Source organism: Cucurbita moschata, unplaced genomic scaffold (genome assembly GCF_002738365.1).
Source record: "Cucurbita moschata cultivar Rifu unplaced genomic scaffold, Cmos_1.0 Cmo_Scf00001, whole genome shotgun sequence".
Lineage (NCBI taxonomy): Eukaryota > Viridiplantae > Streptophyta > Magnoliopsida > Cucurbitales > Cucurbitaceae > Cucurbita > Cucurbita moschata.
The window spans coordinates 216,583-233,549 of record NW_019268517.1 but is presented as its reverse complement, the minus strand read 5'-3'; the positions used below and the strand labels follow the sequence as shown (position 1 = coordinate 233,549).

Here is a 16,967-nt window from a genome sequence, read left to right as displayed (position 1 = left end):
TCATTTTGGTTATCAAACTTTTAGCTTCCTTTTTTTCTCGAATTTTAGAACGTAGAATTTACTGTAACTATTTTGGTCCATCTTTATGAGATCCGAGGAGGGGAAACTAAACCTTTGTTATAACAATGTGGAAACTTCTTTCTATGAGAACGTGTCTTAAAAACCTTGAGAGGAAGCTCAAAAAGAAAAGTCTAAAAAGGACAATATCTACTGGCGGTCGGTTTGTGTTGTTACAATATTATTGTTTTTATTTAAATTGCTACAATATCTGCTACGCTCGAATTATGTTTAGATATAAAATTTAATTTTATGTCTAATAAATTATTTATTTTATAAAAAATATTGTAATTTAATATTATTATTTTTTTTTTATGGAGAATAAATTTAAAAATAATAACGTACTCCTTACGTTGATACAAATCATTGATGAGGACAAAATATTTAGAGGGATGTCGGACGACGAACCAAAAGGAAAACGAGATGTCGTTTTCACATTCCCCCTTTACCGCCTTCCTTCTTTTTCCTACTTGTCGTTTTTGTTATTATTAGACGGTGTCGTTTTCCCCTCCCCAGACGCGTTTTCTTCTCTTTTCTCTCCTTTTTTTTTTTAAAATTATTTAATTTCAACGAAACAACCAAATAAAAATTTGTTGACTTTGACTCTTTCTAAATCTCTTCCCTTGAAATAAACAGAATTTTTCTATTTGAATTCAATTTTTAAATTGATTAACAAATTATTTTAATACTATTATTGGAATTGCTTCCAAATGCCGCAATTATCGCTGCTTTTATTTATTTATTATTATTTTTAAATTGAACATATTTATGAAAAATTGATTAGAGTCAACGAATTAGGTTTCACTATATTAATAATTAATTAATTAATTAATTACATATACATATATATATATATACATAACAACTCAACTAACCCATTATAGTTGCAAAACTAGGGTTTTATTAGTCCCGAGCTATTGCTAGGGCTTTAAAAATATCCAACGTGGATCGACATAATCCCAAACTAACATTAAAAGACAATTTGTAGTCCGAACAGTAATTGACATGTACTCATTCTCTTAAGGTCAATGGCTTAAATTCCCGTATCGAATACGTCATGAACCTATCAGACTCGAAATTGAAGATTCAAGGACACATTTGACATTTTTAGTTGAAAGTTCATGAACCTAGTATAGACGAGATTAGAATGATGTAGAACCATCACATGTATTGAACCCCCAACGTAAACTAATATGGGCAGACGTGAAATAGGACGATAACCTAACTATTAAATTATTAAATATATATATATATATATATATATATATATATTTAAATATTTATATTAATAATTGTGGAGGGAAAAAAACTGTCCTTTATATAGGTTTCAACAGGACTGTCCTTGAAAAATTATTGTGAAGAAAAAGGTGGAGTTGGCCAACTTTATTTCCAACAAACATATTTCACCTACATATTTACTTTTCCAATTTTAAAATATTATTATTATTATTATTATACAAAATTAAAATATTATTCTGTTTATAAAATTTTATTTTTATAACAAAATAGAGTTAATTATGAGTTATCTAAGCCTAAATTACTTTTAAAAAATCCTAATTGATGGAGGGGTATAAATGTCATTTTGCAGCATTGAAAACCTAGTGGAAAAGTTGTGGGCCATGGATTTTTAGGCAAAGGCCCACTTCCTTGGAACAAGCCCATCTAATTTAACGCTAATTAATTAATTAATTAATTACCAAATATATTAATTATTAAATAAATATTTACCTTTTTTTTCAAGTGGCACGGAAAGACACGCCTCCATGGAACCGCACGTGCCAAACTCTCCCTCTTTCCCCCTTCAATTAGGGCTTTTTCTTTTTCTTTTCCAATTTTATTTGCTATTTATTGAAAAAATAATTTTTTATTACAACTTTAAAATTTTTATTATAACTAAGAAATGTTTTTTTTTTCTAATTAAAAAATGGTCATATATTTATGAAAATATATTAATGTTAATAAATATTTAAAAAAGTGTAGAAATAAATGAAAAATTCAGGAGTATTTCTATAATATATCTGAAAATATTTCAATTATAAATATTTTTGAATTTATAAAAAAAATTTAAAATGCACCCATTATTTATGTTTCGATGATAACAATAAAAGTTTATTAAAGAAGTGTAATTTGACACAACTCTCAAATTCCAATTTTACTTGTGGTTCATAAAAATTGAAAATAAAAATAAAAATTATTGATTCCATATTATCGTTTGCTTATTTACGTTAAAGAGCTTAATTAATTGTTTTAATTAAGGAATAAATACATTATTTAGAAAGCTTATTCTACGGGGAAGCATTTTTAGGTTGAGTAAAGAATATAGTTATTACACTTCATTAATTACCATACATTTCCCTATTTATTTTTTTTAATATTTAAACTCGATTAAAGAAAATGTGGGATAAATATTAAAAAATTTCTAAATCATTAGAATATTAATTAAACTGATATTAATTTAATTATTTTTATAGCGTAATTCATACACAAATAATTTATGCATGTGTTTTAAAAAAACTGTAAATTTGGTTTAAAAAAAATAATTTTATAGGCTTTTGAAATTACAATTTTACCCTCATAATTTAATAAAATCTCATAAATAATATCTATAATTTGATAAAATGACCGTGAATAAAATTATTTTTAAGGATTAAATTTTAAAATTTTTCAAATGACATGATTAAAATTTTAATTTATTAAAAAATATATACTCATACACGTAAGAATAATATTATTAAAAAAATTATTTTTTTTGCATACGTGTACACGGCCAATAGAATCTAGTTTACACTGGAACCGGTTAACCGGTCAAAACTACGCGTTTCGGAAGTCTCCTTTTTCAGTGGTGGTCTGTCATTTATTGCGAACACCGATCTTGTTTCCATGCCCATCGTTTACCGGCACCTGTAGGTCACCATCCTAGGTGGGAAAACTTACACCCCAAGCTGTTCTCCAAAATCCCACAAATCCAAACACTCTACTTTTCCTCTATCATTCTTCCACGAAGAATATGATTATTATTATTATTATGTCTTAAAAAAAAAAAAAAAAAAAAAAAAAAAAAAAAAAAACTTCGATCGATCCAAAATGGAGAAAAAATTTGAAGACTCGTTGATGGGGTCGGCTACTTCTACCGGAATTTACTCTCAAACGGTGTTTTCCGACGAGTTTTCGGTGGGTGGTTCGGGTTTTTCCGGTGTGTTCGACCTGCCATGTGATGATGATCATAAAGCTTCTTGTTCTTCTTCTTCTTCTTTTGACTTGTTTGGTGGTGGGATTGGATTCCATGATTTCTATAATCCTTCTTCTATGTTCGATTTGCTTTCTACTACCGCTCCGCCCCTTCAGCCGCCGCTTTCCTCGCCGTCCTCCACCGTCCCGGAGTCCTCCGAGGTGCTTAATGCTCCAACGACGCCTAATTCTTCCTCCGTTTCTAATTCCTCCTCCAATGAAGCTGCTCCTATCGAAGAGGTTGACAAGAACGCCAAGACTTCCAAAGTGTAAGAGATCATTGTTACTGGTCTCAATCTGATTTTCACGATCATATAATACTATCTGTTTTAGATCTAAGTTCCGAATTTACATCATATTGTTCATATTTTTTAAGAATTTGTTGATTATAATGAGGAAATTATGGATGTAATTAATGGGGTTTTGTTGATTTGATTTAGTTGACTAATTTTGAGCTTCATAATTTTTTTTTTTTTTTCAAAAAGAGATGAAAAAAGTGGAGATTTTTATTTATTTTTAATTAATTAATTTATTATTATTATTATTTTTTTTTTTTTTACTGTTTTTGTTTTAGGTTGAAGCCAAAGAAGAACCAGAAGAAGCAAAGAGAACCGAGATTTGCTTTTATGACAAAGAGTGATATCGATCATCTCGACGACGGTTACCGGTGGCGGAAGTACGGTCAAAAGGCCGTGAAGAACAGTCCTTATCCTAGGTTTGTCTTTTTCGTATATTTTTACAATGATATAATATCGTTTACTTTGAATTTAAATTTAAAAGGCGGTGTTATGTTGTTTATAATATAGAAGCTATTATCGTTGCACGACGTCACAATGCGGTGTGAAGAAGAGGGTGGAACGATCATCAAGCGACCATTCAATCGTCATCACAACGTACGAAGGCCAACACACCCACCAAAGTCCGGTAATGCCACGGGGAAGCATTCGAATCCTATCGGAATCCACCAATTGCCTCGTTGCCGATCACGACGTTGCCACCACCGGAATTCTATTCCAACACAACATTCCCGGCCAACCCTTCATGTATAACCCTCCGCAACCGTTTCTAACAAACGACTCGTCGTTCTTGAGTCCTCGTCCTCCTCCGTCTTCCCTTCCACCGCCATCGTTGTCGTCTCGAGCTTCCTTGCTTCAGGACAATGGGCTTCTGCAGGACTTGGTGCCATTGCAAGTGAGGAAGGAACCAAAAGATGAACAAAATGGATGAAAAATTCTCTTTTGGTATGTTTAGAAATTCAGATCAGCCATTTTCCTTTGTTTTTTTAGCAGATTATAATCCCACGAGTACGAAACGCTTTCTCTATGAGTATTATATTCTTTGTTTATTATGAACTTGGTCGGTTTTAGCTCAATACTTTCATCGTCCATCTCTTTAGAATTAGGGTTTAAGGTTTTTCGTCACATTGGGATGTTAAGAAACCGAACAATTATATATAAAATAAGCTTGTAAAAAGCTAAAATTAATAAGTAAATCCATAAAAGATTTAGCTGAGAGGTTATGTCACTGAGCGTTGGGAAAAGAGGTCAAATGGTAACACCATACGCCCACTTAGCTCCTTGCAGAGTATAGCTCTCATCCAAACATATGATTAGGAAAGAGAGCAACGCTCATGAAACTCCACTGAGCACTCCTAGTCACACGAGAAGAGAGGTCAAATGGTAAGACCATACGCCCACTTGGCTCCTTGCAGGGTACAGCTCTCATCCAAACATATGATTAGGAAACAGAGCAACGCTCATGAAACTCCACTGAGCACTCCTAGTCACACGGGAAGAGAGGTCAAATGGTAAGACCATACACCTGCTTGGCTCCTCGCAGAGCATAACTCTCGTCCAAACATCTGATTAGAAAACAGGGAAACGCCCATGAAACTCTAGCAAAAAGGCAGGTCATTTGTCTATGGGTGTAGGACTCTTCGAAAAAGCACGGATTCGAAGACTTGAGACTTTGACTTTTTCAAGACTCGGAAAAGATTTTACACCAAAGATTTGTTCACATTTGATGAAATTCCATTATATTAGTATAACGTATATTAATGATATTGTTTTGCTTTTATTTAGACTAAAATACTTTTAATGAAAGGATCATAATATAGTCAACTTAATTTTTAAATATATATAGTTTTATACTTTTAAGTAATGGATACAAATTGCTCTCTTTTATATTAGGGTAATAAAGATGCAATTAATATTCTTTATAATATTTTATATCTTCTTTTGACAATTAAATTTCAAAGCATGATCCTAAAGTGTGTATATATATATATATTATATTGGTAATTTTCTTAAAATAATGTGAAATGAAATATTGTTTGACAGACATGAAACCATTTTGATTAGCGTTTTGGTTTGGTTCGGTAGTTTGGTTTATCTTAGATTAATTAACAGTTAGTTTGATTCAAAATTTGTAGAAATTAAGGATGATCGAGCAAGAGAATTACGTGAGAAAGAGTATACTATCATCAAGTCATCGAGTTTCAACTTGAATATAGTTCAAATAATTAAAATATTATAACATTGATTGAAAGGTATGAGTTCGAATCTCCACTTCCACTTTATATTGAGCTGAAAAAATATGTACCGATAGTTTTGTGAAGAAGAAGATTTACGATAAAAAAAAATGGTACGAGAATATGTGAGGGTTCATCGAGAAGCTAAAACCAGTGATTATTAAGTTATGGACCTCGATAAGAATATCCAATCAAGTTTCTTTACAATTTTATGCTTAAAATCACTCAAGCTGGACTGGACATGATCTATCTTGCTTGTCGATTGGAGAGGGAAACAAGTGTCAGCGAGGACGTTGGACCCTGGAGAAGAAGTGGATTGGGAGATCTCACGTCGGTTGGAGAGAGAAACGAAACATTTTTTTATAAGGGTGTGAAAACCTAGCCTTAGTAGACTTGCTTTAAAACTTTTAGGAGAAGCCCGAAAGAGAAACCTAGAAAGGAAAATATCTGCTAGCGGTGAGTTTAGGTTGTTACACATAAATTTAATTGACTTAGATTTTCATGTATACACTATTATATACGTGTATTTGACATATTTTATTATAAGTATATAAAACTATAGGTTAGGTAATAATTGTAGCATATTTGATACTCCTCGATTACATTATAAGAATATAATGCGACATACTCATAACATGGCACGTGAATGGTTCCGAGAATCTTATTGTATAATTTACTATATAGTTATGAATATGATTTCCAATATTGTGAATATATACTTATTTAGGAATCCTTCCCGTGTTAAAAAGGACAGCCATATTCATATTCTTTTGCCAATTTCAGAAAAATTAAAATAAAATAAAAAATAAACATTGTGGGCAATTTTTGAAAACTTGGGCATTTAATAAAAGAATTACATGTCAAAAAAAAAAAAAAAAAAATGGAGTCTTTTACCAATTTGCCCTTTGGAGATTTTTGGCGTTTTCGGACCCAAGTGAACGACTTTTATGCAATAATAAAAATTCGATTCCTTATTTTCCTAAGCATAAAAAATAAATAAAAATGTAAAATCTTCTTTTATTAATCTTAGATGACGTGGCGTTTTAGCGTCACGACACGTGCCCCTCCCGTGCGTTGTGTCAATCAAATCAAATGAACTTTTTACTTAATGATCTAAACATTCGGAAGAAAACAAAATTATACTGACGCTCTGATCTTAGGCTTTTTCTCTCGATATTTATAGAATACTTGGTTTTCACCTACTTCTTGCTCTTTGTTGTTGATCCATTTGAGGATTCTACGAAGATTTAGCCGGAACTCGCAATCGGAGAAGCTACTGTATGAGTTTGATTCTTTGTTTCTTGCAAATTTGGACTGTGTTTAGATCTTACTTCGCCATTTCTTTTGACTATGTTTGATTTCTGCATGGAAATTAGGACTACGAGGAAGAAGACGAAGAGGAGTAATGGCGAAGCATGAGGACCTTCCGATTCCTGTTTTCTCTTCTCTTGTCCCGGTCTATGGCGATGGAACTCAGCTTGAGGAAGCTCGCCTTCGATTTGATAATCTCAAGGCTAAGTTTCTCCAAGTTTTCGGCCATCCTCCCGGTGTCTTTGCTCGTTCTCCAGGTACTTTTGTGTTTCCTGTCTTCATTTGGCTTCTATGTCCTGATAATAGTGTTTTTGATTGATTGTTGATTAGATTATTGTTGTAATTTCGGTTTTGGATGAACGATGGAGAGTGTAGGGAGAGTGAACTTGATCGGGGAGCACATTGACTATGAAGGATATTCTGTGTTGCCTATGGCGATTCGGCCAGATACGATCGTTGCAATTCGGAAGCACGACGCTGGAGAGGCGGAGCATCTTCTGAGAATTGCTAATGTTAATGATAAATACTCGATGTGTACCTATCCTGCTGATCCTCATCAGGTATGAGCTAAATTGGTCCGTAAAATTTCACTCGAAATCTTTTCTTTCTGCCAGTCACTTTTCGTCCTACTTTCATCCTGCATATTGAATCGTTGCAGCGTAGTGTTCATATAGATATCTTATGCTTCGACGTTGCAATTGTTGATTTGTGGATGTGTTGGCCATAGAGTTTGTTTTTTGTTCTTACTGAGTGGTATAAACTTAAATTTTCTTTTATTTGACTTTTATTATATTTTTGTGGATGTGTTTATTTCGTATCATGTTCGAACTCTTGTTAGAATTGGAGTTACAGTGTCTTGAAAATATGTAACTGTATTATACTGTTGATATAAATGTATTTTTATGAAAAAAAAAAAAAAAAAAAAAAAAAAAAAAAAAAAAAAAAAAAAAAAAAAAAAAAAAAAAAAAAAAAAAAAAAAAAAAAAAAAAAAAAAAAAAAAAAAAAAAAAAAAAAAAAAAAAAAAAAAAAAAAAAAAAAAAAAAAAAAAAAAAAAAAAAAAAAAAAAAAAAAAAAAAAAAAAAGAAACTATGATGCGGTCGTTCTTGCAAGATATTCACACAGAAATTACAATACGTTTATCATTTCCTCTTGTTCACTTATAGGAAGTAGATTTGAAGGATCACAAATGGGGACACTATTTCCTTTGCGGGTGAGTAGACAAATTTTCATTTCCGATTTTATTTTATGGGATGTGGTTGTCATTATGTACGCAACTGGTTTATATATAGTATGAATACAGGATATTTATGTTCATAGGTTTTATTTTTATCCTAATCAATATTTTTCAAGACAGTGTTGAACGTTAATTTTAACTGGAATGATCTAATTATGATGTTAAAAATGTAATGATCTTAGCATAAGACGTGTATGATCAAGCTTTTTTTCTTAAAAAATTGTTTTCTATACGAACTTATTAATGAACACTGATCAGTTACCTATCCTGCAGAATCTAAAGGTCTTTGAGTTTCAGGTACAAAGGCTATTACGAATTTGCTAAATCAAAAGGAAAAGATGTTGGCAAGCCAGTTGGACTTGACGTTCTTGTTGATGGAACAGTGCCTACAGGTTTTGTTTTGTATACTCTTTCAAACAAAATGACAATGATGGGCTGTTAGTTACAGTAATAGAAGTTTGCTTGCTATTTTATCCTTGGAGGTTAGATTTTGTTAATAAAAACAACAGATGTCGACACTTGTTGTAGCAAAAATTTGTCACATGAAGGTAATATTAGAATCATTATTTTCGTTCAGGATCTGGATTATCAAGCTCTGCTGCATTTGTTTGCTCTGCTACCATTGCTATAATGGCTGTTTTTGGTGATAACTTTCCCAAGGTGTAACACCTTTCCCTCATGCTTTTGATTACTGTGGGGCCTAAGACTGACTTGGATGTTGACTTGATAATTTACATATATTGAGTTTGTAAATTGTTCTATGGTGCCCCAACTCATATTTCCTGGTCGGCAGTGATATTCCCCAATGATTGATTGTTATTAGTATCTCAGATTTGGCCCACAGATCAAGGGAGGTACCCTGTTTGCTTGTTATAAGTCATTGGACTTTGAACCTACATAAATTTGCATTGTGTACTACTTGTGATACCAACAGTTACTCCATCTTAAAGAAAGGTCACAGTTTTTAATGTAGTAGATGTCTTCTTGCATGAATTCATTTGATATTAGTACATGAACTTGAAGTAAGAGACAATATCTCATGGGAGATCTCTGGATCCAATTCCAGTGAAGTGACTTGATTGCTCGATACTTGAACTTATAAGGTGAATTGTTGGCGCCAATAAACTAAATCTATTTTACTGTAGTAACATTATTAAGGAATTTTGGGGTGCATTGACAGACTTAGATTGTATTGTCATTGTGTGTGTGTGTGTGCGTGTTTGGGTTAAATGAACAAGAATTTGCCCATATACTGCTTACCAAATGCTACTTTAGTACACTTACGTAGTGTGATTCAACTTGCTTGATTTGGTTATTTGAAGTTGGTTGTTGCCACATCAAGTAATTAGCTCAATTATTTGACTTTTAGTTATGTTAAATCTAAGTAATCTAACGAAAATTTGCTTGTGGCTACAGAAAGAACTCGCCCAACTTACGTGTGAATGTGAGCGGCACATTGGTACACAATCTGGTGGAATGGATCAGGTATTAAAAATAATTGTCTACTTCGCAATTGACAGACTTAACATGGAGAAACAAAACAAAAAAGGATTATCTAAACACTTTTTTTTTCTTTTTGTCTTCCAAGTATACTTTCGTGATCCGTGAATAATTTGTTTAGGGGAATAATTGAATGGCTTGTGCTATTGATGGGTTTTGTTTTATGTTACTTTATTGCAAAGGCCACAGGTAGATTCTGATTACAATCGCTTAATTGAAATACTAGTGGTGTAGATAAATCTATTTGTTGAATTACTTAGAAAGTGATCTATGGCGACGTTTCAAATCTATGTAATGATCAATATGGGAATTTCGTTCTAGCTTCAAATGTTTTCCTAGGATTGTAAACGCTATCCAATTATCCTGGCAGGCAATCTCTGTCATGGCCAAATCTGGGTTTGCGGAGCTGATTGATTTCAATCCTATTCGTGCTACTGATGTGCGACTTCCTGCTGGTGGGACTTTTGTTATAGCCCATTCTCTAGCCGAATCACAGAAAGCAGTAACTGCTGCCAAAAATTATAATAACAGAGTTGTGGAATGCCGACTTGCTGCTGTAAGTTTTACTTTCTTCTGAACACGATGAATTTTCATCTATTTGAGTTATATGATTATTTGGTTCCTTACAATATGATCAATGAATCTTCTTTTGAAATTCCAACTTCTAAAGAATTGATAACTATAGTGTAGCCTATTCTTGAGGTATTCATTATTTCTCTTCTCCATCTTCTGACTACCGTTCAGAATTTGGTGTCTATTTTTCTCACTTCCGATTTAGATTTATCCAAATAACGATTCCAGATGCTTCTTCAGATTGTTCTAGGCATAAAGGTTGGGATGAAACCACAAGATGCAATAGCACAAGTGAAAACTTTATCTGATGTGGAAGGGCTGTGTATTTCATTTGCTAATGAGCGTAATTCTTCAGATCCTGTGCTTGCAGTCAAGGTATTTTCTGTTGACATTTTGCACCACAAACACAAAGAGATTTGTTAGTGTGATGGAGATGTTAATTACATTCGGGGGATGTAGAGGTTGTATAATCCAATCTTCTAAAAAATTTCATAAAATTTTTCAATCCCGCTTTTAGTTTATTTTATGATTTTGTAATATCATTATGAATGCTCCTGTGTGACAACCATGGGAAATAATTTAACAAACCTTTTAGAGATGTGGTTTTATGGATACCTCATGCCGAAGTGCCATACCCGCATGGGAATGATGCAGTCATTCTTATTCCCAGGGTTAATGTTATGAGCTGATGAACACTCGTTCATATCTTCATCAAGTTATCAACATATTCTCTTATTGCTCTGTCCTCTCTCTCTATGCTAAAGGAACTGTTGAAGGAGGAACCATATACAGCTGAAGATATTGAACAAATCACTGTGGACAATCTGCCTTCCGTTTTAGGCAATTCTCCAACTTCATTGGATGTTCTAAAAGCTGCTAAGCATTTCAAGTTGTATCAGGTATATATTATGTTTGGAATTGCTGTGCAACTTGCATGTTCCGTCTAACATTGCTTCTGTTACTTCCATTTCAAACTATGTCTGGCAAGCTTTTTTTTTTAATCTCTATGGTCCCATGATTCAATTCTCTCTCTCTCTCTCTCTCTAGCTAGGGTAGGCATGCTTATTCATCTTCTATGGTTCCATGTTTTTAACTCTCTTTCTCTAGGTAGGGTAGTCATGCTTATTCATATCTATGGTCCCATGTTTTAACTCTCTCTCACACACGCTATGGTGGTTGTTTTTAGCGAGCGTCGCACGTGTACTCTGAAGCCAAGCGGGTCTATGCTTTCAAGGATGCAGTTTCGTCAAGTGTAAGGTGATGGTTTGTAGAATTATCAACAGCCTTTTAATGTTCTCACTACTTTTACATTATTCTTTTTTTTAAAAAAAAGTAACATGACTGATGGGTCTTTAGATTTAAAGCCAATTTACAAACTTTTCCATTATATAGATTACGTCGAAAGAAATTAAAATTCTAAGTCAAGCTTTTTTGTCAGTTCCTTTTATATTTAACACCAATTCAAAACATTAGCTTTTGACTTAAGAAACTTGATGTTGAAAATTTTTCCTTTGGCAGTGAGGAAGAGAGGCTTAAGAAACTTGGTGATCTTATGAATGATAGCCACTACAGCTGTAGCGTTCTTTATGAATGCAGGTACAGATCATTTCACAATTCAATTAGTTGTTCTTTTAAACAGACACCCATCCTTGCATTGTTTTCATTATTATCTTGTTTGTTTTCCCAGCTGTCCCGAATTGGAGGAGCTTGTAAAGATCTGTCGGGACAACGGTGCTCTCGGGGCAAGGCTGACTGGAGCGGGATGGGGAGGCTGTGCAGTCGCCCTTGTAAAAGAGGCCATTGTTCCCCAATTCATTCTCAGTCTGAAGGTTAGTTTTCCAAAAAAAATTAAAATGTAAACTTGAATATGACAAAATGTCTTCTTTCTTACTTAGATTAAAACTAACTTTGTTCCCATATGATTTGATTGATTCACACAAGGATAAGTTCTACAAATCGAGGATCGATAGAGGGATCATCGACAAGAACAAAGTCGATCACTTCATCTTTGCTTCCAAGCCCTCAAGCGGAGCTGCCATCTTCCATTTTTAAAAACAAATTCATCATTGCAGTGTTTATTCGGTGTGCCGCAACACCCCAGGAGGAAGGAAATAAGTAAAATATTATTAGAACACTTTTGGTTTTAGAAAATTGTGGACATTTCATGACCAACCAAGCATTCAGCAATAACTCCTTCATCCTTCTTTGCCTATAAATAAAGGAATGTGTAACCTACAAAAATGGGCTTATTATTGTGGAATGAAATTATCAATAATTGTTGAATTTTTAGCTCAATGTCATCTCGGGTTTGAGAAGGTCGAAAAGTCCGAAATTTGTAACCCGTTTTAAGCTGTTGCATATGTAGTCAATGACTCGATAAACTTTTATTTTGAATAGGAGGGATTAAATTATCCTCGAATTTCAAAAATATCTTTAAATGTTTTAAAATTATCCTTTAAAGTAGTAAAAAATGTGTTATAATTGTCATTACATCTAACATTTAAATGAATGAATAAAATAAATAATAATGTTTGGAAAATTTACATAAATTCTTGAAAATGTTGCAATCATGAATTTTTAGTTTAATCAACCACCCCAAACTCATAAAATTGTCATAATTAAACCCTAATATTATAGCATTATCAATAACCAATTGTAAAGTGCATAAACATCTCCTAAGATATAAAAATTTGTTACAATAAAAGCACTCAACCTATAAAATTATTACTAATTTACCCAAAATTTTAATTCTATAAAATTTGAAAGTAATAATGTTTACCTAAAAAGAAGCATTGGAAATTGAATCATTACAATATAATTAAGGCATATAACTCAAACATAGATATATTTTGCAGGTAGAATTAGATGCATCAGTCCACATCAATTTTTGGCCCTAACTCATTTTGAACCAACATATCAATTTAACAAAATTAAACATTGAATTCAAAACTGATTTTCTAAAAATTAAATCAATATCTAGCTGACATAATAGACTAAGATTGGTCAAGTTGCATTAAAGAACTCAAACTTCATTACAGAACTTAAATAGAAACTCCATTAAACGAAATAAAAAATAATCTCAAATTTCTAGAACGAGAGTAGTTAAGTCCATTCATGTAGCTCGAATTTCAAAATTACTTTAAATACGACTTCATTTATGTTCGGTAGGTTTTCAAGATCTCTTCAACTTCAACGAAGAGTTTGAATCTTAACGTAATTAAGAAATACATTCTTTTCCTTTCGATTTAGGGAGTTAATATCCAACTTCAAGACATCATCTAGGTTATGTTTTTGGGCGGCTAGAGTTTCTTCTATAAGTCTTGTTTTCCTTCAAGATGGACTATGGAGTTTGGCTTAAAAATAGCTAAACTACAAAAGCGACTTATCTTTTTACCTTTAGTGCAATAAACTACCGCACCCCATGGGCGGTGCCTGATGCACGCCACAATCACAGTCACAACCATTCCGATGAACTCGTTGCCACTCCCTCCCTATCACTGTTAGGAATCAGACTCTCCACAATGGTATGAAATTGTCCACTTTGAGTATAAGCTCTAATGGTTTTGCTTTGGGATTCTCCAAAAAGCCTCGTACCAATAGAGATAGTATTCCTCACTTATAAACCCATGATTATTCCTTAAATTAGCCCGACTCACTCCCAATAATCCTCAACAATCACATCCTCTACTCTCGCCTCTCCAACCAATCACTGGCAGCTTCTTGCTTGAATCCCTTCAAATACATGGTTCCAGATAAAGGTAAATCTATCTATTTTAATTCTTGAGTTCCATACGTTCCAAATCAATTATTTTGGCCCCACCGTTATCTTGTCATTATTTTTAGATATTTTCTTCTCCAAACAAAATTTTAGATTCCACTCTTGATGACTCTTTTTCATCCATCGTTCTCAACAACACAGCCCACACACTTGTACATTGATTCATAACTTCACCTGCATGTGTTCAAACCCTTCGTTGAATCAAGATGGTGTCATAAAACCCTCAATCCAAGCTTATCACGGGATTTCAGCACTTATCAAGACTTACTGGGGCATTATAACGTATGCCGGGAGCATGACTTTGCACATTGAAATTTAACGGGTCCTTTGACAACGATCAAATGTAGAGACAATAGAAACCTGTCAAGTCTCACTTATACTTCAAGATGTCACTCCAAGTATTAGGATGTCATCGACCTTCGTTGCTCACTTGGATACACTCATCACGAATCAATCCATGAGTTAACTTCATATTTAGAACCTTTCAAACATTCATCTATTCGAGCACTATTGAGGCATGAACTCTTAAATGCTCATGATCAAGTCATTACGACGTAGCATTGAAGCCCAACCCCATAACACAACCTGCCACTCATGGGGAGATGTGTGACATTGCCACACCCATGTCATCCAACATTATCCTTGGAATCTCATTCACAAAAAAAGACACTAAAGACACTCGTCTTGTAATACTCATCGCATTCTGAGACACATGTGTCATGGGGTGACTCACTTTTAAGTCATAAGGTCCAAGTGTTGAAGAGTCAACACTTCTAAGGCATGTGGAATAGCTGAAGGAAGACATTCTAGAGCACCCTCACGAGACAAGCAACTCGTTCTCTCAGACTCTTTATCCACACAACTCAACCAAACAGGCTCTTCACCTAGCCACATTATCCACCCAAATAGACTTTCTTTTTGCGCAACTTGCACTTGATGATGGAAGCATATCGCACTAATCTTGGATTCTCTGCTTTTGCAACCATTAACCTTATTCTTCTAATGGTAACAACTCTTCCAAAAGCACCCTATCTAGTACACCTTATGTTCATCTCTTTCCCACCAACGAATCCTCAAGCTCTCAACAAGCGAGCTTGGTTCTTGTTGGTTGACGAGAAAGACTCCCCTCAACCACATGCCAACAGATCACACTTTTTTGAGTCCTAAAGAGTATCTAACAACACAAATGTCCTACCCAAACTGGCACTCTTGACACATTTGTGAAGTCTTCGGTTTACCCTAGGGTTGTTTCTCAAACTATCTCATCCGGCTATGAGTCTATGCACACAAGGTCTTACTCTAATAGCTTGTTAAATCATCAATCTAATCATCAATCAATTCAAAATCTTAAACTAGTAAATTCTAATAAATTTAACCATACCAACTGTCGGACACATTTTTTTTATAAATTCTCGAACATCTACCAGAAACACTGTGACGAAAAGCAGATCAAAAAGAGAAAACTACAGGAGATCTCACAAATCATCATCTACCACGAGTAACGGAAAGATGATTAATCCACAAGCTAAATGAGTCAAAAGAAAGAAGCTAAACTCGTCATAATTGAATGAACACAATGATTCACCACAAAAACACTGAAGATGATGATAATTTCCTACGAAAATTCGCCTCTCTTCTCGGAATGGGAGATTCAAAAGAATTCTCCAATAGTTTTCAACGCTGTTCAAATCGATTCAGTGATGAGACCTAGACTTTTAATTAGCATTCAATTAAAGCAGGCTTTCTAGTTAGGGATCCTGACGTCAATTCGAGAAGACGAAGAACGCAATCATCAGGAGCAAATAAACTATTTAAATTCAAAACTACAGAGCATATAATTGCTAACATTTCGAAATAGAAGCAAACAAACTAAGGAAATATATACAACATACTCAATCGGTGATTGAGCTAATCAGAGGGTAAATCCACAGCACAAGAAGAAGCAGGACAACATTGTAACGAGAACTAAGGATTCGAGAAGAGCGATGAAGGTCCATAATAGATCATCGAGAATGGAAAAATCAAACCACCTGATGTTCGGAGAGCTCCACTCGATGCCGATGTTTGAGAAACGGAAACCCGGCCAACTGAATGACGCCGGACGCAGTGACAGACTGAATCCCGGCCAACGAAAACTTGGCGCGTACCATCTCTGGCTCATCTCTCCGTCTCCAGCTCTAAATTGACCTCAATTTGATATTTGTGAGAGGGAACTCAGATTTTTTTCCTATTTATAGACAAAAATATAAATAGATGTTGGAATTATCTCTAAATTTTATCAAACAATTTTTTAAAGTAGACCTTAATTACCATTTTAAATAATTAATTCAGTCCTAATAATTAAATTAAAAATAAAATAAAATAACTTACAATTTACCCATTCTTAAACTTAAAAAAATATAATTTTTTATTTTATATATACAAAAAAAAAAAATTAATATCAATTTTTTATATTTGATAAGTTATTGACTTATTATTATTTTTTTTTTAAATTGAAGGACATATAAAACATTAAATAATAATAGTTAGAAATTTGTTTCTACCAACTAAATATTTAAGATTTAGATAAATCGATAATATGCATAGAATAGAGGCAAATATATATATAATAGAGGCAAAAATTAAATTAAAAAAAAAAGGTTTTAAAAAATATAAATGTGCAACCATAATTAAAGATACAAAATTATCAACCGTTCCTTTTTTTTTTTTTTTTTTTTTTTTTTTTTTTTTTTTTTTTTTTTTTTTTTTTTTTTTTT

General features: G+C 33.2%; 2 protein-coding genes across 3 annotated transcripts; both read left to right on the top strand.

The window, feature by feature from the left end:
* Window positions 1–3,078: 3,078 nt before the first annotated feature.
* On the top strand, window positions 3,079–4,670 carry LOC111447790 (probable WRKY transcription factor 48). Its single transcript, XM_023087135.1, has 3 exons — window positions 3,079–3,554; window positions 3,860–4,000; window positions 4,092–4,670. Exons 1-3 carry the CDS (start codon window positions 3,142–3,144, stop codon window positions 4,510–4,512), a joined length of 975 nt encoding a protein of 324 aa, XP_022942903.1. The 5' UTR covers window positions 3,079–3,141; the 3' UTR covers window positions 4,513–4,670.
* A 2,276-nt stretch (window positions 4,671–6,946) lies between these two features.
* Window positions 6,947–12,716, top strand: LOC111443458 (galactokinase-like). 2 transcript variants are annotated; one of them, XM_023081276.1, is made up of 14 exons: window positions 6,947–7,093; window positions 7,192–7,383; window positions 7,502–7,686; window positions 8,290–8,336; window positions 8,658–8,752; window positions 8,938–9,020; window positions 9,777–9,845; window positions 10,231–10,416; window positions 10,674–10,808; window positions 11,198–11,332; window positions 11,620–11,690; window positions 11,952–12,029; window positions 12,121–12,262; window positions 12,375–12,684. In XM_023081276.1, the coding sequence occupies exons 2-14, from the start codon at window positions 7,221–7,223 to the stop codon at window positions 12,483–12,485; spliced, it is 1,500 nt and encodes a 499-aa protein (XP_022937044.1). In that variant the 5' UTR covers window positions 6,947–7,093; window positions 7,192–7,220; the 3' UTR covers window positions 12,486–12,684. The 2 variants fall into 2 exon arrangements, with proteins under 2 accessions (XP_022937044.1, XP_022937052.1); XM_023081284.1 differs by lacking the exon at window positions 6,947–7,093 and having other exon boundaries at window positions 7,100–7,383; window positions 12,375–12,716.
* The last annotated feature ends 4,251 nt before the right edge of the window (window positions 12,717–16,967 follow it).

Excerpts from the sequence above, each read along its gene's own strand:
- LOC111447790 (XM_023087135.1), top strand. The coding sequence starts at position 3,142 with ATGGAGAAAAAATTTGAAGACTCGTTGATGGGGTCGGCTACTTCTACC. Across the intron at positions 3,555-3,859 it reads AACGCCAAGACTTCCAAAGT|GTTGAAGCCAAAGAAGAACC; the intron begins GTAAGAGATCAT and ends TTTTTGTTTTAG. Across the intron at positions 4,001-4,091 it reads AAGAACAGTCCTTATCCTAG|AAGCTATTATCGTTGCACGA; the intron begins GTTTGTCTTTTT and ends TTTATAATATAG.
- LOC111443458 (XM_023081284.1), top strand. The coding sequence starts at position 7,221 with ATGGCGAAGCATGAGGACCTTCCGATTCCTGTTTTCTCTTCTCTTGTC. Across the intron at positions 9,021-9,776 it reads TTGGTGATAACTTTCCCAAG|AAAGAACTCGCCCAACTTAC; the intron begins GTGTAACACCTT and ends TTGTGGCTACAG. Across the intron at positions 11,333-11,619 it reads AGCATTTCAAGTTGTATCAG|CGAGCGTCGCACGTGTACTC; the intron begins GTATATATTATG and ends GGTTGTTTTTAG.